Source organism: Lissotriton helveticus, chromosome 5_1 (assembly GCF_964261635.1).
Source record: "Lissotriton helveticus chromosome 5_1, aLisHel1.1, whole genome shotgun sequence".
Taxonomy (NCBI): Eukaryota; Metazoa; Chordata; class Amphibia; order Caudata; family Salamandridae; genus Lissotriton; species Lissotriton helveticus.
In genome coordinates, this window is record NC_136065.1 from 1,533,137,804 (window position 1) to 1,533,160,617 (window position 22,814).

At 42.2% G+C, this 22,814-nt stretch overlaps 1 protein-coding gene across 1 annotated transcript in view; it reads right to left on the reverse strand.

The window, feature by feature from the left end:
• Window positions 1-22,814, reverse strand: part of IKBKE (inhibitor of nuclear factor kappa B kinase subunit epsilon) — a 287,848-nt gene that overhangs the window by 108,618 nt on the left and 156,416 nt on the right. Inside the window, exon 12 of the mRNA XM_078644578.1 lies at window positions 21,634-21,725. Coding sequence (XP_078500704.1) covers window positions 21,634-21,725 — 92 coding nt within the window. The remainder of the gene's footprint in view (window positions 1-21,633; window positions 21,726-22,814) is intronic.

Genomic DNA, 22,814 nt, shown 5'->3' on the forward strand with positions numbered 1-22,814 from the left:
TTTCAAACCATTCTATACCCTTCCCCCCTCCCCACCCTCACTTGGCGGCTACCCGCCAGGTGTTGCCCCCACATTTCCCATTATTAAATGTTGTGTTTTGTAATACCAACGTGGTGGTCTACCCCAACTTGGTAACATTGTGGTCCCACAGGGGAGGTGACAGTGCATCGTGGGTCCCTGCGCGCAATATAAAAGATATCTGTCCCCTTTCTGCCGTTCACTGTATATATAAGGGAAGCGTTTACACCCACAATTTCAAGACCTCCATCCAGAATGCAAAGTTTGATAATGTCTACCATCATTTCTCAGCTTCTCAATGCGTGCCCACCCCGCTATTTGCTTTTACCTAGCCGTAAACAAGTCGGCACTAGTGCCCGATAGGGCTCACTGCGAAGCTCCTCCAGGGGAAGAGCCGCCCTGTGTGTGGCTGGTTCCTGCATATTGTTTGCAAAAGTTCAGAACTTCCTCTGGATTATCGAATATTTTCGCTTTACCGTTGACACTGACTGAGTCTCGCGGGATACAGCATTCCATAGTGAAGGCCCAGTTTGCAGACCGCTGCCTTTACCGCAACAAATTTGCGCCTGGCTTCTTGAACTAGGGTGGTAAAGCCCGGATATATTGAAATGGTTGACCCCTGCCATGTCAAAATTCCAGTCTCCCTAGCAAGGCGGAGCACAGGGTCTCTGACTTTAAAATTCAGGAGTCTCGCCATGATGGGTCTTGGCGGGCATCCTGGGTTTGGACAGGGCCCTAGTGTTCTGTGCGCCGGTTCTACAATGAATGTATTCGAGAAGTGTTTGGTCCTAAGCAGATCTGTAAGCAGACCTTCAACAAATTGGTCCAGCTGTCCAGAGTTGGTAGATTCAGGAACTCCCACAATGCGCACGTTATTGCTTTGGCTCCTTGCCTCCAAATCTTCATTCTTGGCAGCGACCGTCTTCAATATACGTTCCAGTCGCTCCAATCGCTTAGTTGTTTGAGCTAATCCGTCTTCCAAGTCCGATGTGTGCCCCTCCACTGTGTCTAGTCAGGCATCATGGCAATCTATTCATTCCCCCAATCCATCTAAGGGTCGATCCAGAGCATCAAATCTAGTGTCCAACAATTTAAACCCAGAATGGAGCTCTATCATTAGTGCTGCGTTGTCTGGGGGATCTGCCCCTCCTGTAGCGCCCATGGAAGTCTCTGCAGCCATAGTTGAAGCCTGCCAGTCATCTTATCTTTTTCACGCTTCAATGTTCAATTGTTGCTGCCGATGCGCTTTATGCACCATTCCTAATGGGCCCCCGGCCCTCTGTGCATTCCAGTAATGGAGATTGGGGCGACAATGCTGGTTCCCAGTTCTCCACCGCTGCTCTTTACGCTGCAGGGTGCAGTGTCTATCCAGTGAGAGAGGAAGTCCCAAATCTGTAGCTGCTATATTGCGGTTTCTTACGGCAGCACAACCAGTGTCTGTTATAGTGCCTTGCGTGTTGACTATACACCCCCTGCCCCATGAGGCTCGTTGATTCCTGGTGAGTGATTACCTGGTAAGTATGTCCTCGGCAGTCACCGATCCCTCGTGCGACATGCCAGTGGAGTGGTTCAGTATTCGCCAGGCCGTGGTGTTGGAGAGCCCAGCGGAGTGCTTGCTCGTCTATGCCTCCGAGGACTCAAGTAGGCCTGGTTGTTGCCCTTCCTCAGTGCTTTTTATATATGTGCCCCCTCCAATCAGAATTACTCAAAAACGGGCAGGGGATCCATTTTGCGGTCATTTGTGGCCCCATACTCCCGGTTCTCGCTCTCAACAGTGCTCCCAGGAGCCACTCCAACTCCCAGTCCACTGATAGCAGAGGCGGGGGGCGGCAATTTCCGTGCAGCGTCTTCCATGTTGTATCCTCTGTGCTGCAGTGCGTCTTCTGCCCTATCTTCTCCCAGGGAGGGTCTCCAGGGCGCCTGATGCTGCCCACATCAGTTTTGCGGTCCCCTTTTTGGATCCGGTAGTCAGATGGTGGCGTTTGGGCAATGTTTGCCGCCCCCGGCTGCCAATTCCTGCTCTCACCGGTGTTTTCCAGAGTGGTCCCAGCTCGCGAACCGCCAGCAGTGAGATCGGGGGGCCAACGACTTGAAACTGATTCTTCCTCTATCTCCCGAGCAGCTCTGCCCTACTGCGGTTGGTACAACCCTGCTCGCTCCACGAGATGGAGTCCCCCAGGGTGCCTGGAACGTTGTAGTGCTCCCGCCTTGGCTTAAATAAAGGATGACTTGCCATTCAATGAAGCTGGGTGTCTTCTTCTAGTAGCCAGCGTGTGGTAGTAGGGCGGTTCTGTTGCCTGCTTCTCTGATTACGGGCTTAGCTATGCCATTTTGTCTTCCGGTCACCCGATCTCGCGTCGGGTGTTTTATCAGCTTCGCCGCAGTGGTACCCAGGCAATTCCTCCCTCATCCGCAGCTTCGGCTATTCAGCTTGCCAAATGGAGATACATTTAGGGGTTTACAAGCGGCTAAACGCCACTTTGGGTCTATGCACATGGGCCTCCGCGGAGCTTCAGCTCCAAGGGGCCATCACGTTCGCTTGTCCGGCACACGCCCCACTAGGTAGTTGGAAAGTTTGCGCTTCCCAGTTCAAGGGCAACGTGGCCAGGCTGGGGATCTAGCCATTGCTATGGAAACAGACAAGATTTGTCTATGTTTTGGAGCAGACCTAATATTTCACAGTAATTGTTATAAAGCTGCTATCACTTATTTACACCGTCTAGAAATTCTACCACTGTCCACAACTTTATACAAAGATCCTTTGGCCTCAGGAAAAGGAAGAAGAACAAAGATGATACCCACTATTTGTCCAATTACAGGTCTTTGAGAAAGGCAAATCTAAATAAAACAGACAATATCTGTGATAGATTTTCTTGCACTTAGCGCGACAAAATCGGTCAAATATGAAGATGTTGCAATAGCTTTATTTGGTCAGAATTTTGGGTACCTAATCTGGAAGGGCAGACAGATAAGAATTCTCTTCAAATTCTAGGAAGCAAAGCCAGTGTACAGAAAAATCATCGCAGTATTGCAAGATTGTTATTTCCTTAAGCAATATAAAACTGTGTGGTGGGGAGCCCTTACGTAATGTATGAATCATACTCACCTTGAGGGTCTACTCTGGTGGTGTGCTACCTCCAATTTGCGTCAAATACAAAACTCTAAACCGTTCACTGGGGTTTTAACAAGGGAGAAAAAAATGGGTACACTATGGGTCAAAATGGATTGGTTTTGGCCTGGGGCACCTTCAATAACTGTTCAAGGGAGAGTGCTCCGAATCTGTAACTGAGGCCGTGGCACACGCTGGTGATGAAGCAACTAAGCTATGCTTTGCTGCAAGCAGAGGGTCTAGGAAAATTGGTCAACAAAAGTGTTTCAAAGATAATTATATTTATTAACTCTTTTGAAGTTCATTTTCTCGATATGCTAATGTTCACACAATGTACTAAAGGTCAAAATAACTGGTACTCATCATGATTTATTATTGCAATGTTAGAATATGCTCGTAGATGCGCTTTAATGTTATGTATAAGTTAGCATTTGCAACGACATTCTCTTTTTATCAGGCGCCATTTTATGTGCTGTTCGAAATTAATCCGTTTTGATTTCAAGAAATGCCCTTTGCTAAGTTTTGTTTCTGTAACGAGGAACTGTTGGTGCCAGTGCATATCTTTTCCTCAAAAAAGAACCTCTCCCACCTGTCTGGCAGTTGGATCGCAGCCCAGGGCGGAACGCCTTTGAAAGTGTTTTGAGCGGTACACGACACAAGAGTAGACACTTTTTTTGTTGTCTTTATGCTGTTCGCACACATCTTTTAGGAAAATTCCACTGTGGGTGTGTTACTAGTTGACCATGCAATGCATATAATATATCTTTATGCTTACAGTTCCTCAGTTCCCTCTGTAGTATTCTCTCGAGACTGTGCAGACAGAGCCCCAATCTGGGCAAAAATAATAAATGATTATTGGTGTACATTCTCCACTCTCTCTCTGACTCTTCATTTAGCATGGAAGGCTGAGATGTGGTCAGTGGTGACCTGGGTGGCCCTAGTCGGTTCACTTCCTTCAGTTGGCGCCCGAACAGGCACTCTATCAGGACATGCCTCATCCATTTTCCACAGATGGAGGGGAGGACGAGGACATCATCAGGTCGAACTGACGGCTCAAGGATCCCTGCACGAAGAGATACATTTCACGCAGCTGCTGCCTCTGTCCCACCGGAGGGTGTCTCGCCCAGTGGTCATCCTGCCTGGAGTCCTGAACGGCGGACCTATGACCTGATTGTTTGGCCCGAAGAGTCAGCAGTGGAAAATCGGTCTATTGGTGCGCCTGACACCAGGTGAGTCTACTTCAGTTTATGTGGTACCACCGTAAATAGGTTTTGTTTCAGCACTAGGACTGTTTTTGTGAAAAATACTTTGCCAGGTAAAATAAGGATTTTGTTTCTCTTTTCTTCGCAATACCTGGTTTCAGGAAGGTTCGGAGTTTGTTATTGTTGTTCTAAAGATGCATGTTTGGAAGAATCCCAGCCTGCACCTCCTGAAGGTAGTCCTAATTTTGATATGTATATAAAACATGGCCTTGGCCCTATTATCTTTAGTATGTTATGGAAAAATATATGAGGGACAATGCAGAGGTACAGTGACCTTTGACAGGCTCCTTTGATGAACAAAAGATAGGATTTCTTCAGGGACAGTTGTTTAAAAGACGCAGTAGACAGTATATGTTTGACTCCCTTCATACTTGATAGAAGGAGGCCAATCTGAGGCAAATAAAAATGGAGAAAGATACCAGAAGACGAAATATGCTGACCCTGACACAAAAGGCTGTAGCTCATGATAAGGACAAGCAGGAGAATGGAATAGAATGCGAAGACAGAAGATTTCGGTTACAAATTGATAAGTTCTATATGTCTCAGGGAGATGGTGATCCTTTTATGGAGGCCTTATTTGATACCCGACCCCCGCCACCTTCTGCCCCAGAACGGATATATCCCGTTGTTCCCCATCAGCAACAATAACCCACGCCAGGTGCATCAGTCTCTGATGCTGCTACACCTACCACCCAAGTTAATGTACCCCTACTCCTTCCCTTTCATCACAACCTATGACTGCAGCACCTCCTGTTAATCCCATTACAGTCACTCATCCTTCATTAACACTAGTTACTGACACACCAGCGCACGCTCTGGAAGACAGAGATTTAACTGGATTCAGGGAACGGTTGGGTTCTTTAATGCGATCTGGTGTGGTGGAGGACGAAAAAAAAGTCATAGCAGAACAGGCAATACGGTGGGCTCGCATCCACCCTTTTGTACAGTAACATGACCATAAACATGTCTGCCACACTAATTGACAAAGGGTTAGTTGTCAATATTTACTCAGACAGCCAATATGCATTTGTTGTTGCACACAACTTCGGGTGACTGTGGGCAGAGAGAGGGTTTCTTACCGCACATGGTACTAAGATACAACATGGACGCTTGATATCATGATTACTATCTGCAGTAACACGTCCTAAGAAAATAGCTATTGTGAAGTGTAGTGCCCACGAAAAAGTGACAGATGATGTAGGTAGAGGGAATGCATTCGCTGATCAGAAAGCCGAAGAGACCGCTCAGAGTAAGATGTAGAGAATTGTTGTAAACGTATCTAGGACCCTATTTAAATATTCCCGATTTATGCCCTTATGTGGTTATAACAAAACATATCCTTATAAAAGCATAAGAATCATATCCATATTTAGTCATAGCCAATGCAGTCCAAATACGGCAAGACTACTCCCATAGACTCCTAGAAAGTACAACACGTTCTTTAAACAAACCAAGCCTCCAGCAGCCCAAGAATTCCCCCTGCTTTTGTTTTGATTTGAACAAGAACTCCTGGAGTCCAGAAAGAACTGTAAGTTCTTAGTGACGTCTTATGTCCAACCTTACGTCAAACTCGGCACCTTCCAGGTATAAATATACCAACGTTTGCCTTAAGCAAACACACAGTGGTTTGGAGCAGAGCGGCTATCTACTTGCCCGACGCCCAGCTGATGCGAGCGCCGAAGGAAGCCGACCCTCCCCTTGACGCACTGAGGGAGACGCTGTATTTTCTCTTGCCGAGAAATTCAGCTCCAGTGTTTCCAGTCACCCTTGCGGGTTGCTGGGAGATCGAGTCCTGAGAAAGAGATACAAGACCTCCTTCATTCTATAACCAAGGTACGGAGCTGATTAGATCTTTAGGGAATTCTTGATTCAGATTCTTGGCAACAACTAACTTAACTTAAACTGCAGTTAGGTACACCGAGGTAGGCGTATCTTAGAAGCACCAGTTGAGTACGTTTAGTCAATGATTTTATGTATGTATATATTTTATCCATTTTAAGTATCATATGGCTCAGAAACCATATCAATGCTTTTACAGTATTATTTCATAATACTACTTTTACTGTACGCACTTTACTTCATGATAAGTATTGCAATTGTGGCAATTCACTTCTCTTGCATGAGAAAGAGGACTGCTCAATAAATAACTTTTATTGAAAACGCACGTCTCTCGGTCTATTGTTTTCACACGACTCTGGAGATATACTCCTTTTTCTGGGGGGATGTTTATGCGGTTGTCAGAAACTAATCCCTTCTTGTCTAATCAGGAAAGTTAACTCCTTCCTGTTTATTCGAGAAAGTTTCTAGTGACCTCTGAGCTAGCTGGCATTCATAATTAAGTCTAACATATTCAATAGAGACCTAGTCGACCTCAGTCCTACGTCTAACCTATTGTTTATGTTATTCCAATGTGCAGAGCCTATTGGGAATATAGGAACTACACTACATGGCACCCAACGTTTGGTAAGGCGATAATCTAACGCAAGTCAACATTGAAGGATACAGTGTTCCAAAATATTGTGCACCTAATCTTTGTTTCCTTGAAACTTGCTCTGCAACAAAAAAAATTTCTGTCAGTAAAATGGAGGAAAGTGAAGGTGAAAGGGAGAGAGCTAGAATAGCAACTCAACTTTTAGCGGAAGACACAAGTCTCCAAAATGAAGACCCGAATGTTATAATCATTCCGGTCAATGTAAGAAAAGCTATAACTATTAAACTTATAGAAAATGGACTATCATCAAGAGGTGGTACAGTCATATTTGTGGTAGAGGCCCATGAATATCGGCAGACAGAGGTATTCTATTCCTGGATACATTTTCCAGTAGCAAATCCAGTGACACATGATTTCCACTATTACAAAATAGAGGAATCTCCAGAGGAATACGCCCCTTTCCAGGACGTTGAAATTCCACTAACATACCAAGAGCACCTGCTCTGGTTTAATGGCGCCCTAAAACATCAAAATCACATTACCAGGCTCGGTCCACTAGGTAGACCAGGAGCCACATGGCCGGTTCTAGCCAGCTACACACCACATCCCGACATTGAAAAAATGTCAGACCGAGAACTTTTAGCTCAGCTAAAACAACTAATTAAAATACATAGACAATTGGTCCAATATGTCATGCGGACTTCAACAGTCCAACCAGCAATAAAAATTCCACAGCACACCCCTCACCAGGGGAACACAAATAAAATCACCCCACAGAATATACAATCAGCCATTGGCAAAATACCCGCAAAACGGGAACATATTCCATTCTGGTTAGCACAAAAAAAATCACTCAAATAGAGGCAGTATTTCCTGATACTACACCTCATGAGAAACACAGAATTCTGACTATCTGCCTTCCAATGGGGATCGCACCACATGTGGAGGACTGTGACACTTGGGGCACAGTCTTTGCTTCAATTTACACAAAGACACATGGTGTTCCGTCCATGGCGGTTATACCAGACGTACTAAGACAGATTCAAAATGAATACGGTCCAGAACCTGCTTTAACTATAGGTATGAAATTACTGAAAGACTTTAAGCAAGTCTCGGCTATACTACTAACCAACATAAAAGGGGAAGCAGCATCTGTGGCGATCCGCCAGAAATTGAAAGAAACATTTATAGCGGAACAACCTTTTGAACTTGCCAGAATCATAGAAAAATCCTATGAAGAACTAGGTAGAGATAGTTTGGGTGGGAAACCACTAAAACCACAACTAACTGAAAATCCTGAAAAAACATTTATCAAGAATAATCTCAACACTCCAAAAAAGAGGTGGGAGTGTGATAAACAAACCACTCCCAGAGAAAAAGAATTTCAGTCCAGAGGAAGGTCTCCTCAACGGAGAGGTAGATCTCCAGAACGAGGAGGCAAGTCTCCCCAGAGGCAGCCTTCTGAGAAAAGATACAACCTTAGAGAGAGGGATAAATTGAGAAAACCTGATACACGTCCCTCTCGATCTTTTCAGAATTCCTCACAGAAATCGGAAAGAAGAGGACGGTCAAAACACAAAGAAGAGCACGTAAAGTCCAAAAACAAGGAACCTGCTCATCAAAGTAAAAAATTACAATTTCCAAAAGAGAAGGTAGCTAGTATTAAAATAAAACATGCCAAGGATTCTAAGGACACAACTGAAAAATGGAGAGTGGGCCCAGACAATGCTAGACAGCGCAGCAGAAGTGACCATAGCTCGCAAGATCCTGATGAATCTTCTGGAGACAGTGGACACGAATGAATACATTCAAGTGGAAACTGCAGACACCAGAGGTTGGCGTGCCCCATAAATTATACGAAATAACATTGCGTATAGAGGAGGACAAAACTAGGAAAATAAGAGGTCTTTTTTGGGATAACTTATCTAAAGGCTATGATATCCTTCTAGCTGAGAAAGACTGGCCACCAGAGTTTGTCAGGGAGTGCCCACATGGCAAAGAAATGATTATGCCTGCCTTCTCAAATCACATTCCAATTCATAAAAAATACACATTTGCAAGAAAATGGGCAGTAGCCCAAGCACCTGCATTATATAAAAATCATGTAGGATGGGATGAGGATTCTCCTCACTATAGAATTCAGTTAAAAAATCAACATGCTGCCCAAAGGCAGTATCCTGTTAAACAAGAAGCTAAAAAGCAAGTCAGGGAGATCTTAGATCAACTTGAATATCAGGGGGTAATTGAAACATGCACCTCACAAATGAACAATCCTTTGTTTCCTGTCTCCAAACCAGACGATTCATATCATCTAGTTTTGGACTACAGACACCTAAACTCCTGTTGCAAAACATTTGCAGTACAAAACTCACACAGTGCAGCACTAATGAATAACATCGTGCGCAAAAAATATAAAACAACATTAGATATCTCAAATGGTTTCTTTTGTCAAAACATAGCACCAGAAAGCAGGTATTTGACCGCTTTCTCCTGTATGGGGGCGCAAAAACAATTTTGCCGTCTCCCACAGGGATTCAAGAATAGCCCAGGAATATTCTCAGCAAGGGTAACAGAGTTACTACAAATGTACGATGATGAGGCATTATCTTATGTCGATGACATCTATCTTACAGATGACGACCTGGAGACACACTTGAAAAGAGTGAACACCATAATACTTGGGTTCGCAGCTGAAGGGTATAAAGTCAACTTTAAAAAGTCACGAATTGCCCATATAACTGTCCTGTTTTTAGGATATGAATTATCAAGTGAAGGCAAAAGCCTAGCAGACAACTTCTTAGAGAAGTGTGCAGTACTCCAAGCTCCAAAAACGCTGAAAAACTTACAATCGATTCTAGGTTTCCTGAATTTTGGAAGAACATACATTCTAAATTATGCAGAGAGGGTTAAAGCTCTATACGAATTAATAAAACCTGATTTCAAACCAATACATTGGACTCAGAAACACACAGAAATTTTACGATCATTACAAACAGACATGTTAACTAAAACAAAACTGCAAACACGCGCAAACGAACGCAACCTTGTAATCCGAGTCATCCCAGGAAGACGCGGATTCACGTACCTGACCTCTAATGAGGGCGAAACGGTACCAATAACGTATAAATCACACTTGTACACACAAGCTGAAATGAAATTCAGTTCTACTGAAAAAATTCTGACTGCGGTTCAAACTGCTGTAGCAAAAGAAAGAGCCCTCGCACAAGGTAAACGAATAATAATCGTTACACCAATACCTGCCCTAGAAGCAGTAACAAGAGCAAGCATTCCTAATGCTAAAGCTTTACATCCGAGATGGATACAATGGGTTAATTCACTTGCTGCATCAGACGTAGTATACGAATTTGATCCAAAAATGAAAAAACTAGAAAATATGGAATACGAATATGAATGTCCTCTGCCGACCGAAATTCTGCCTCTCGAACAATACACCTGTGTAATCTACACAGACAGATTTGCACAACACTACGTTGTGGATAAAAACTCTTACAATGCAGCGTGCGCGATTGTAAAAAGGTCGCTGGCGCTTAGGTAAATTCAGACCAATAATCACCAAAATTGAATCACTCAGAAACTGTACAGCTCAGCGAGCTGAAATAAGATCTTTAAAGATGGCGCTTGAAAATGCCGATCGCGAATTCCCCAAACTAATAGTGTGCGATTCGCATTACTGCGTCCAGTCTTACAATAATGACATGCAGACATGGATCAAAAACGGTTACAAAGATAAGACTGGTGCCACAATAAAGCATAAAAAAACTTTGGGAACAGGTAGTTCTTTTGCAGAAAGAACTACAAAAGACTCACATGATACATACACTGAGTCATCAACGTGATGGCGTTCACGTTGCAGGGAATTCATTGGCTAACAGAGCCACAGCGGCAGCTGTTCAACCGGCTTCCGTAGCTACAAAAAAGCGTACTAAAAAACAAATAGACGGTGAAACGCTACTAGCAGTAAAAGCCTTAATGAAAGGCAACTATGCGGCGTTACCTCTAAATTATCCACTCGGAAATAATTACATAATTGATGCAAACTCCGTTCCTTTTGCTCAAATCCCTGGAGTGGGAGATAGAGTAATTCCAAACACGAACCGGAGAGCTTACTTGATTCAAGAAGCACACATGGGAATGGGTCTGAGGCACCAAGAGATCTTGAAATCTGTAATAGAATTACAATCACAATACTGGTGGCTGGGGATGAACGTGCAAATTTATAACTTTGCAATGAATTGCCAGAACTGCAACAGAGATCGCAGTTGTGAACCGGACCAGACACCAGCGCGGACACCTCAATTAGAAAGCATTAGGCCATCTATACGCAAACATCCAGACGGAAAAAGGCGATCCCATAATTATTAAGACAGGATTCATTTGGATGTGGCCCCAGCGCTCAGCTGACGCCACAACTGTTATAAAAGATTTGCGAGTCTTTATCGGCACATACGCAATTGGCATGCTACATTCTGACCAGGGTCCTGCGTTTAGCTCTCGAGCTTACAAGGAGGCCATGACCAGCATGGGCCTTGCATTGCGGTACTCTAGTCCAATCCATCCCGAGAGAAATGCGGTAGTGGAGAGAAAAAACCGTGACATAAAGCAATCTATAACGGCGAGGGTATTAGGTTCGGGTGATGGGTGGGTCAAACATCTAACAAGTGTCCAACGTAGTCTTAAGAATCTACCAAGAAATTCTCTAAGAGGTATCACTCCATACGAACTTTTGTTCGGTACTAGAATGATTATCCAGGATTTAGATTGTCAGACTTCAGTGGTGGAAGAAAAATCCTTTGATATCAAAGAACGTTTGGCTGTTTTACAGGACTTAAATGAAACAAGAAGAAGTCTAAGTAACAAAAAGCTAAAGCCAACAACCACCGAAGAAAAACCACCTGTCCCAGCAAGACCTGTCTGGATTCCAAAGATTGGGGATCTGGTCAGAGAAAAGATTGCGGTGAAGAAGGAATTTGGGCCTTCTTACAGAAAAGCAGTACCTGTCTTACCGGTCAGCGGAACAAGATCAGTAGTACTACCGCCCCTTGCTGGTAAAAAGGAGAACAGAGTTGTATCAATCGACCTGGTAAAACCACAATCATGTGGCCAATAATAAGTAGTAGGCCCAGTGGACTCCCAAGAAGTAGCAGAAGACCAAACCTTGCTACAATCCAAGAGGTTCAAACTGAGAGACTCATCACTTTTGATAAACCTACAGTGAACAAAAAAGGACTATGCAACAAAGCCATGGAACTTGTGCCTCTTGAAACCCAAATTGCAACAGTTCGTCAAGAAACACCTGTCTACAATGATGTAGCTTCAGACTATACTAATGTGACAAAAGAAGATTCAAAGACTAAAGAAAATCCGGAAGCAATTCCAACAATTGACAGAACTGCATCTGGCTACTTTTCTGATGAGCCAAGTGAACATGAAGAAATGCCAGCAACCAAAACTGCCAAAGAAAAAATAACTGAACTCTTTCATCAACTCAAAGAAACATATCTGATTTCTCCATGGATTGAATTATGGATTGTGTTAGGTGTACTTTTCCTCCTACTTTGTCTCATCTTAATTTTATGTTTGGGTAGATTTATTGATGGAAAATATAGTACAATGGACACAGCAAGTCAGAACATCAACTTGGTCCTAAAGCCTCACAGATCTTCACACATCGAAAAAAGAGAACTATCATCAGTGAACATCACAGCCATTCCAATACCTGGTGGTATAGCATGGGACAAAACTGATTACGAAATCTATGGCCCGATTGAGCTCTTGAAATATCCACACCAGTTCAAGGTTTCCTTAAGTGACTTTGTGACACCAAGTACTTTCTCTGATGATTGGGACTTTGAAAATATTAATGATATGATGTCAGATTTAGAAATGTCAGCAAAATTCACAGAACATGATTATTTGTAGGGTTCATCAAACTATGAAGAAATGTATTGTTATAATCATTATGGTCTTCACTATTTGCATAAATCTGCTAATCCTAGAAATGTTCTTACTTATAATCAATGGGAACATTGTCCAACACCGCCAAAAGGCAGCTCGAAAACATTTTATGAGAAATTCTCATACTTCTCAGGGTTCAACAACACTGATCCAGAAACGTTTTATTTTAAAATGTTAAATAAGACAGGAATGAAAAACATGTTGACAAATACTAAATTGATTTATTCTGAAATTTTTTATGAAAAAATGTCTACATTTGGTTTTGAATTTTGGAAAAACAACATTGAGACAAAAACCATCTGGGGTACAAAAGAACGGCAGGTACAAGGTCTAGAATCATTATTTAGAGCCTGCATGATCCCAGAACAGATAATATTCCTGAATGACACCATTCAACAAACAACCTGTCTTGGCCTAGCCAAGATAAAAGACTTAAACAAATCGTCTATTCCAAAGCCCATACCTGATAGTAATAGCACTACAGATGTGGAGACGTATCCCACATTTTACACCAAAACAGAACAAATCCTGATTGGAAAAAATGGTTGATCTGGCCCACAGACAAATAATAATTGTCAAGATAGATTCCTGAACAAAACACTGGGGTTCAAACAGAACAGGCCAGACCCAAGATATTCCCAGAGACAACATCCAGGGATAGTTACAACATACAGTGTAGGAAAGCTATGTCTCGAATGGCTACAGAAATCCACACTGGCTGAAATTAAGCAACACTTAACTTTACTTAAAGAAGGTGCTGACTTGCGAGATTTCATAATGGGACCTCGCAAACCGCGTCAAAAACGTTTCATATACGCCGGTATATATGCTGCTTACAACGAAGCTTAGAAAGTAATGCAACTTGAAACTGCTGAAAAAATACGAGAAATTGATGGTATTAATTTCGAAAAATCACTGCCTGTAGTGGACAATGGGTTAACGACTCTGTCCTCCAGAATTTATTCACTGGACAGCATTGTATCATCTGCTATTGATATAATAGAACAGGATATGCTAATGTTACAACATGGCTTTCCCAATTACGTTCTATTGTACAGTTAGGCTGGACGTTACAAAACCTCAGTTCAGGCTACGTGCCATGGCGTCTAATCAACACAACGTCATTATTTTCTATCTTTAACCTTACTGATAAACAAATCAGTTTGGCACAAAAAGGAGCAGACTATACGATTCTGAGCATTGAAAAACTTGAGAGATTACCATTGACAATGTCAGAGAGGCCGGTCATTGAATGGATAATACATGGTACAATTACAATTCCGATAACAACTTTTCAGTTTCAATATTGCCAAAAGTATATACCAGCAGGCCTGTATGAAAGGTTGGGTCAAGTCAACCTGGAATTTACCTTACACACATAAATGTTATAGTGAAGGGAAAAAAGAAGTATTTCTTAGTGGTAACAATTGTAAAAAATCACTAAGCAGTACACTTCTGTGTCAAGGTATTAACTTGCATGGAGCCTGCGAAGGTTCATCAAATAACCTTTCATGTCACCTGCACGGCACCCCTGCAACACAGATAGAGCCTTTTTTCAGACAGCTTTCCAACGGCAGATACGTTCTAATAAGTGACCACAGCTGTTGTGGCATGGTGCCAGGAAAAGCCTATCTCGTGAGCGTTACTTCCAGGGTCATTTGCTGTATGCAAGTATTGTATCCAAACAGCAAACCAGACAAGGAGGCAGCAATATGGCCTTCTCTGAATATCTCTTCTATTCGAATTGATACTTTAAGCAGAATGAAGTCTATTCTTTTACAGACAACTGTGCCTTTAACCTCGTCCAAAGAGACGTATGATCTGCAAGTTGCAAGGACAGCGGCAGAGATACATACCCTATTATCGACAAATTGCCCCATGCATTTCGTAGAAATGTTAAGCCAAATCTTAAACATGTCTGATACCAGTGGCATCACACATGTATTTAAGACAATTTTTTTGGGACTGTTAGCACCCTTTGAAACAGTTCTGGGCATCTTCCCGAATTTTGTGCATTCTGTATTCGGCGGACTGCCTCTACTTTTGGGACTCGTAGCAGAAATTTTATTTTTGTTCCTTCTGCTCCGATATGGCAAGTCAAGCCACAGACAAAACTCAGGCTACAATGGAAGAAACGATCGTGGCTATACGTTACCATGAACGGATCACTAAAGTCCTCGGCTTTGCCCGGCTAAGAGATCTGAGTACTACCTGGTTTCTTTCATTTAGACCAATCTGTCAAGATTGCATCTTACCTGTGCTTCGATGTCTGCTATGCAGAGAAGAATGCGTGTTGGACGTCTGTCTTACACTACCATCAGCAGTACCTATGGATATCGATACTTTGCTTGGTTCGGTAACGGCTCATGCAACGTGTTGTCCCCAGCGGCTACCTATTCTGATGACAGCATTCGTTGAGACTTCACCATTACGATTAGTTGGCGGTGAAGTATGAGATGAAAGCAGCACCACACAGGTACAACCTTCTGTGAGCATTGCTGATCCAGACATCAATGATGGCAATGATTCTCACATATGCTCTATTTCAGCTTTTTCGAACTTGGTGGAACTTTCACCTACTGTTGTAGACCAATTTTTCGCAAGCCTGTCTGATATGATATTCTTTCCTAACAACGAGAATAACTTTTAAAACAACGAGCACACAGCGTTCCCTGAACTCTGAATTTGGCCTTCAGTTTTTGATAAACAATATTACTGAAAACATTTGGAACTATTTTTTCCCCTGAAAGTGAAATTATTTTTCCGTTCCCAAAATATTTACCTTTTTTCTGGCACATGGTACTCTGCTTAAAGTAGAACTATTCTTAGAGAACAGAACGTCCACTTTTAGAAACTCTAGAGACAATATTTTGACTTAGCCTCTAGCACATGTACAGTATTGTATAAATATGTGATGAAATGGTCTCGACCTTCTTTTCTGTATTAAGAGCCATTTCATAAATGTAATTTTCACAATTCATTCAGCCAATATTTATGTATGCATTATCTGAATGATATCACTGCTTGAAAACTGTACAGTACAAATACTCATTTTCGTGTATATACCAGTTACCATTTCAAATGCAATTTATGTATTTTGGGTTGGGTTGAAAAACACATGCATCGTTATATTTTTAGTATTGCTTAGTATTTTAGTAATGATGGACATTATACGTGGAGTGGGTGTTGTAAAAAGGCTACTCCCATTGACTTCTAGAAAGTACAACGCGTTCTTTAAACAAACCAAGCCTCCAGCAGCCCGGGAATTCCCCCTGCTTTTGTTTTGATTTGAACAAGAACTCCTGGAGTCCAGAAAGAACTGTAAGTTCTTAGTGACATCTTATGTCCAACCTTACGTCAAACTCAGCACCTTCCAGGTATAAATATGCCAACGTTTGCCTTAAGCAAACACACGGTGGTTTGGAGCAGAGCGGCTATCTACTTGCCCGATGCCCAGCTGATGGGAGAGCCGAAGGAAGCCGACCCTCCCCTTGACGCACTGAGAGAGACTATGTCTTTTCTCTTGCCGAGAAATCCAGCTCCAGTGTTTCCAGTCACCCTTGCGGGTTGCTGGGAGATCGAGTCCTGAGAAAGAGATACAAGACCTCCTTCATTCTATAACCAAGGTACGGAGCTGATTAGATCCTTAGAGAATTTTTGATTCAGATTCTTGGCAAAAACTAACTTAACTTAAACTGCAGCTCACTTACTCCTTCCTACGTACTAGGCTTAGGTTAGGTACACCGGGGTAGGCATATCTTAGAAGAACCAGTTGAGTACGTTTAGTCAATGATTTTATGTATGTATATATTTTATCCATTTTAAGCATCATATGGCTCAGAAACCATATCAATGCTTTTACAGTATTATTTCATAATACTACTTTTACTGTACGCACTTTACTTCATGATAAGTATTGCAATTGTGGCAATTCACTTCTCTTGCATGAGAAAGAGGACTGCTCAATAAATAACAACTTTTATTGAAAACGCCCGTCTCTCTATTTCTCTGCGCTCCTGGTGAAACTGAGCATGCACGATTGACTGAGTGAAATAGCTGTCTATTGTTTTCACACGACTCTGGAGATATACTCCTTATTCTGGGGGGAGCAAAAGTTGTCATGTTTATGCGGTTTTCAGAAACTAATCCCTTCTTGTCTAATAAGGAAAGTTAACTCCTTCCTGTTCATTCGATAAAGTTTCTAGTGACCTCTGAGCTAGCTGGCATTATAATTAAGTCTAACATATTCAATAGAGACCCAGTCGACCTCAGTCCTACGTCTAAACTATCGTTTATGTTATTCCAATGCGCAGAGCCTAATGGGAATATAGGAACTACACTACAGAATGTTTGTTGCAGGCCCAGCTAGATGGGTTCCCGAAAAAACTATGTTTGAAAACACAGTTGAGAGTGTGAAAGAGATACAAAGAATGGCCATGATAGAAGAATTAGCTGTGTGGAAAGGGAGTACAGCACGTTTGGATGATGAAAGATGTTGGATTGATTTGTCCTGAAAGCAGAAATGGATGTTACCTGATGCATACATATTCCCTGTGGTTACTATGGCTCATTGCCCAGCTTATATCAGTGCAAAGGGTATTTGTAAACTATTGGCTTTAGTTTGGTGTAATGCTAGCATTTCCAAAACAGCTGCACACTTAGTGAATTTTTTTTTTGATTTGTTTGATACACAATCCTGGGGAAAGTACCACCATACCATCCCATAACTTTGCATCACCTACATTCCCCTTTGAAGTCCTTCAAATGAATTTCATTGAGCTAGAACGTTGTAACAATCTCAAGTATATTCTAGTGGTCATATGTGCATTCAGTAAATGGGTGGAGGCTTACCCTACTAAAGACAATACGCCTAACACAGCGGCAAAGGTACATATTAAAGAGTTTTTCCCGCATTTCAGAATGCCCAGAGTTATTTGGAGTGACAATGGCTCTCATTTTAATGGGAAAGTGATTAATCTAATAGGTGAAGGCTTGCATATTAAAGAAAAATTCCATGCCGCCAATCACCCGTAGTCAGCGGGGTTGGTCGAGAAGTATAATGGCACACTGAAATTGAAATTGACAAATATTCAAAAGACAACCGGGTTGCAATGGCCGGATGCTCTTCCTTTGGCCATTTTGTTCACTACAACTACAGCACATTCTAGAACAGGCTTGTCACCTTACAAAATAGTCTTCGGTCGGCCAGCAATTTCTGGGGGTGGGTCTCTAGGCAGAAAAAGTTTTCCGATATTGAATATCCTGTATTGCTTGATTACCTTGGGCAATTGACAGAAAGTTTGCGTTCTATTCACCAACAGGCTCAAGACTCCTTACCTCCTAAGTCATAGGGTCCTGGCCACAGTATCCAGCCTGGGGACTTCATTCTAAAATTTGGAGCCCAAATGGAAACGGTCCTGAGCAAGTCCTTCAGGCTACACAGACTACTGTAAAGTTTGCTGGTCGAAAGAATTGGGTCCACGCAACTCACTGTAAAAGAATACCTTTGCCATTGCTTTACGGCCAGTGAGTCAAGGAGGGAATAGGAGACATTGAATGAGAGCAGGTGCCCAGATGCATGCCTTTCAGTGATGCAAAGTTGGTTTGGACACAAACCGACACAGAGATTGAGGATGTTTTGAATGAGGCTGTCCCACCAGAATTACGAGCTATCTAGCAGTCTCTGTTCAGTGATTATACAGTGCCTGGAGCTGCCAAGTACAACTTACGTCCTCGGCTGAGGACCACCGAGTCCAAGAAAAAGAAAGACTAGGGATGGACTGCACAAGGTAGGAAAGTGCCGAGTAGCAGTACCAACGAGGGAGAGGATAAACAAAAGAGTTGCATCTGTTTTGCTCTTGTTGCTTGAACATTAGTCAGGAAAGTATACTTAGAAAAAGTAGACCGTCTTTATCGACGTGGGATGGATTAGGAAAGAGCAAGCTCCACCGCCGGTGCTCAAGAGCGCCAATTGATGGACAATAGGAGCCTGTACCAGTGAGGCTCTGACGGACACTGGGAAGACTTATAATTCTTATCATTTTTTGCGGTTCTTCCTTTGTTCCATTATGCATCCTTTTGGTAGGCAAATTAATGAGGAGGATCAGCCAATCGCCCCTAGACACCGCAGTGTGATTTCCTCTATACAAAGTAAGATTGCATGTGTCATTGTTCTGGTAACGGTGGTAATAATAGTATGTGGGATATCATGGTTCCTGGAAGATACACATAGTGTAAGCACACTCAACATAGATGAACACTTTCTCCTGAGACGCAATAGGAGGGCTGCCTCGTATAACGGGTTTGTGAAAACTCATAGGAGATTCTTTGGGAAAGGGACCGCCTGGACTGCCTACCCATTGTCACTTGTTAATTACACATACACTCGGCCACCACAGTTTGTGGAGGTAAAGGGAACGCTCAAATTTGGTTACCCTGGACCATGTCTGTACCACCAAAAACCACAGGGTGAGGGTTACCCTGGCTGTGATAACACATATTGTGATCATTTTTGTATGGAAGAACAGAACATAACTCTCGTGAGTTGGCATTATAAAGAATTGACAGTACCCTGAGAGGCTGGTTATGTTACAGACACTTCTTTGTACATTGATTGTTCAGGGACAATACTGTTTAAAAACACCCTTTCCCTAGTGAATACATCAGATCCAAGCACTTCTGGAATTAATTCCGGATATGCTGCAGTGAATTATGGGGGGGCCGATATATGCCCACCCAGGGTTTTTATTTCTGTCAAATTGGACTTATTCAAAAGTCTACAATGGGACTGATGATGTGGCTCTCAGAATGGTACTGCCTTTAGGTGTTCCATGTAAAAAGGTCTAACATAAAATAAGATGGGTAAAAAGGACACTGACAAAAAAATGTTGTGAAGGGGTAACAGAGTTGGTAGTGAATAGCTATAGCAAAGGTATAACATTTGGACACATCCTGTCCTCCATATTTACCTTGGGTGGCACTGCTAAGGCCAGGGGTGAGAAAGCTAGAGAATACTCAGATGTAAACTGTAGATTCTATCCAACACTACGGTGGCAGCCTTGATAGATATTACTACTCCATTAGAGAGCATGCATGTGTATTCGGAAAAGACTAGTTTTGCGGTGGATTTTATGTTAGCCAAGAGCGGTGGTGTCTGCGCAATAGTTGGCGACCAGTGTGCTATGGGTATAGAGAATTTGGAAAAGAACATAACACAGTACATTATGGACATCATTGATAATATCAAAGGCATGGAAAGCAGAAATTAGAGTTGGTCTTTCTTAGGTAATTGGCGTTGGATACTAAAGGAAATAGTTCATTTCATAGCAGTATTAATGTTCTGTTATATTCTCATTCAATGACTCACGCCTAGTTGTTCCTATTGTGCCACTGCTTTAACACCCAAACAGAAAATATCTGCCTCTGTTAAGAATGGCGCTATGATGTTACAAAATGATATTGATGATCTTATGAGTATAGATGAAGGGATATTTGAAGACGCCTCCCTCCATGCTGTCCCACTATCGGACGTCAACTGTAAACAGTGCCCACAGCTCCACCTTGATCACATGTCTAATTATGATGCTGTATCAAACCATGAATGATGTCAGTGTTGCCCCTGAATATGTGACAGTCTTACCTACTTTCTAAATAGAAAATATCTTTAACTCATACTAAAAGGTGGGGTTTGTTAGATTATGCTCGTTGATGCTCTTTAATGTTATGTATAAGTTAGCATTCGCTACGCCATTCTCTTTTTATCAGGTGCCATTTTATGTGTTATTCGATACTAATCCTGTTTGATTTCAAGAAATGCCCCTTGCTGAGTTTAGTTTCTGTAAGAAGGAACTATTTATGCCAGTGCATAGCTTTTCCTCGATAAAGAACCTTTCCCACCTGTCTGGCAGTTTGATCGAAGCCCAGGGTGGAACGGCCTTGAAAGTGTTCTGAGCTGTGCAAGATACGAGAGTAGAACCTTTTTTTTTGTCTTTATGCTGTTCGCACACATCTGTTGGGAAAATTCCACTGTGGGCGTGTTATTAGTTGACCATGAAATGCATATAATATATCTTTATGCTTACAGTTGCTCAGTTCCCTCTGACGTACTCTATCGAGACTGTGCAGAAGGAGTCCCGCTCTGAGCGTATATAATAAATGATTATTGGTGTATATTCTCCACTTTTTCTCTAACTCTACATTTAGCATGAAAGGCTGAGAGGTGGTCAGTGGTGACCCGGGTGGCCCTAGTCGGGTCACTTCCTTCAACAATAAAAACAGAGCACCTGCCTTCCCATTCAAACCGATAAATGTAAGGTCACAAAGTAAGAGGTCATCAGCTTTGTACAAAGCACCCACCCTGTCCAAATCCAACCACGGTGGATTTGGAAAAGACTTAGCCTGCTAAAATACAACTTCTAAATGACTCAAATCAATGTTGAACTAAGTGGGAGAACACACGGCCGGCACAGACATGCTCTTACAGAACAGAATATTTTTGGGAAATTTGCAGAATTAGCAACATTGCCTATCTGGTTTGGAGATGTAGCCTGCTGAAAATATGTAGAAGTGGATAATCTAGTGACAAGTGTTGCCAACTGCAAGAATTGCCTTGTTTCTTCCACAGATTGCTTAATTTCGCACTTTGTTCCAGTCCTTAAACTAAGCCAGCCCCTGCCTTTAATCATATGCCTCTTAAGCACTGGGGACTCTGCCACAAGGGCAGTATTTATGATGCACAGGTCATAGTCTTGTTCCTGTGGCAAGTAATACATGCATGCACTGTCACTAGCATGATCAAATTGGTAAACTGCTGCTAAGGTTATTGTACATTGACTTACCTTACCCAGTGAAGCCCCTTTAGGATAAACTTCTGACATCTGAGAAGGGATTGGCTTATCCTCAGTGTCTGGTAAACAGCACTCACAGCATTCTGCCAGGACAAAAAGGCAAAATGTCTGATTGTTGAACATCTTCAATAGCCATATGTCTATGTTGGACCAAGAGATCTTTAAAATGATACAATTTGGAACTGAGCAATTACTCCAAGTTATTGATGAGATTGTAAAAAGAAGCCTAACAATTTTATACTTATCATTATGAATTTGCATACTTGCAGCTAATCTAGGCATCTCTAATCTGAAGTATAACTCCATGCATTTGTGGTGTTCCAAGGCTCCACTTGAAAAGTGCCCTTTAGATGACCCTCCAATTTGATCATATTAGAGAATATAGACCCCTCTTCCACTCGTAAGATAATATAAGGGATAAAGTACCACCTTGCATACATTATAAGAATATTACAAGTCACTGAGGAGTTCCATGACCATATGTAGGAACAAGGCTAAAGGCAGAGTTACTTTATAAGGTTATGGGACTCTGAGGTGATTTGCAATATCCTCATCATGTACACCAGGGGTTCTTTAACCCATATAATACATGGTCACACTATCACCGTTCCCACAAACCATTTAAAATCTTAGTGCACAGCTCGTTCATATTTCATACAAACATGAACAATAAAAAATAAAATCCCTAGTGCAAAATTAAACATATCAAAAACTGGGATGTGTAGAAACATGCTGAAAGATTCTAGTTTCACTATCTAAGGGGTGCAAAAATAAACATGTTCTCTCTGCTTGTCACGGAAAACTAAAAAACAGAGCAGAAGAAAGAAAAGCAATGCTCGTTTTCACCAGAACTCAATTGTACTAAATTATAATAGCTGAGTTCTGATGGCTTTACCTTATAATCAGAGACTGGGTGCATCACAAGTCACCGATTATAAAGAAATGATATACTGGCATTTATTTAAGTATTACAGATCCCCATGTATTACATAATGATCTATCTTCAATGTATGACAGTCCTCACTAAAACCCTCTGGCTCATTCAAAGCAATCATTCCTTTGGAAGAATGGATGGAGAAAAACAATCTGCCACCTCATGATCCACTCAATGTCACTATCTTTTGACCTTCACTACTGTGGAAAACATGGATAACGGCTACGTTGGTTTACAT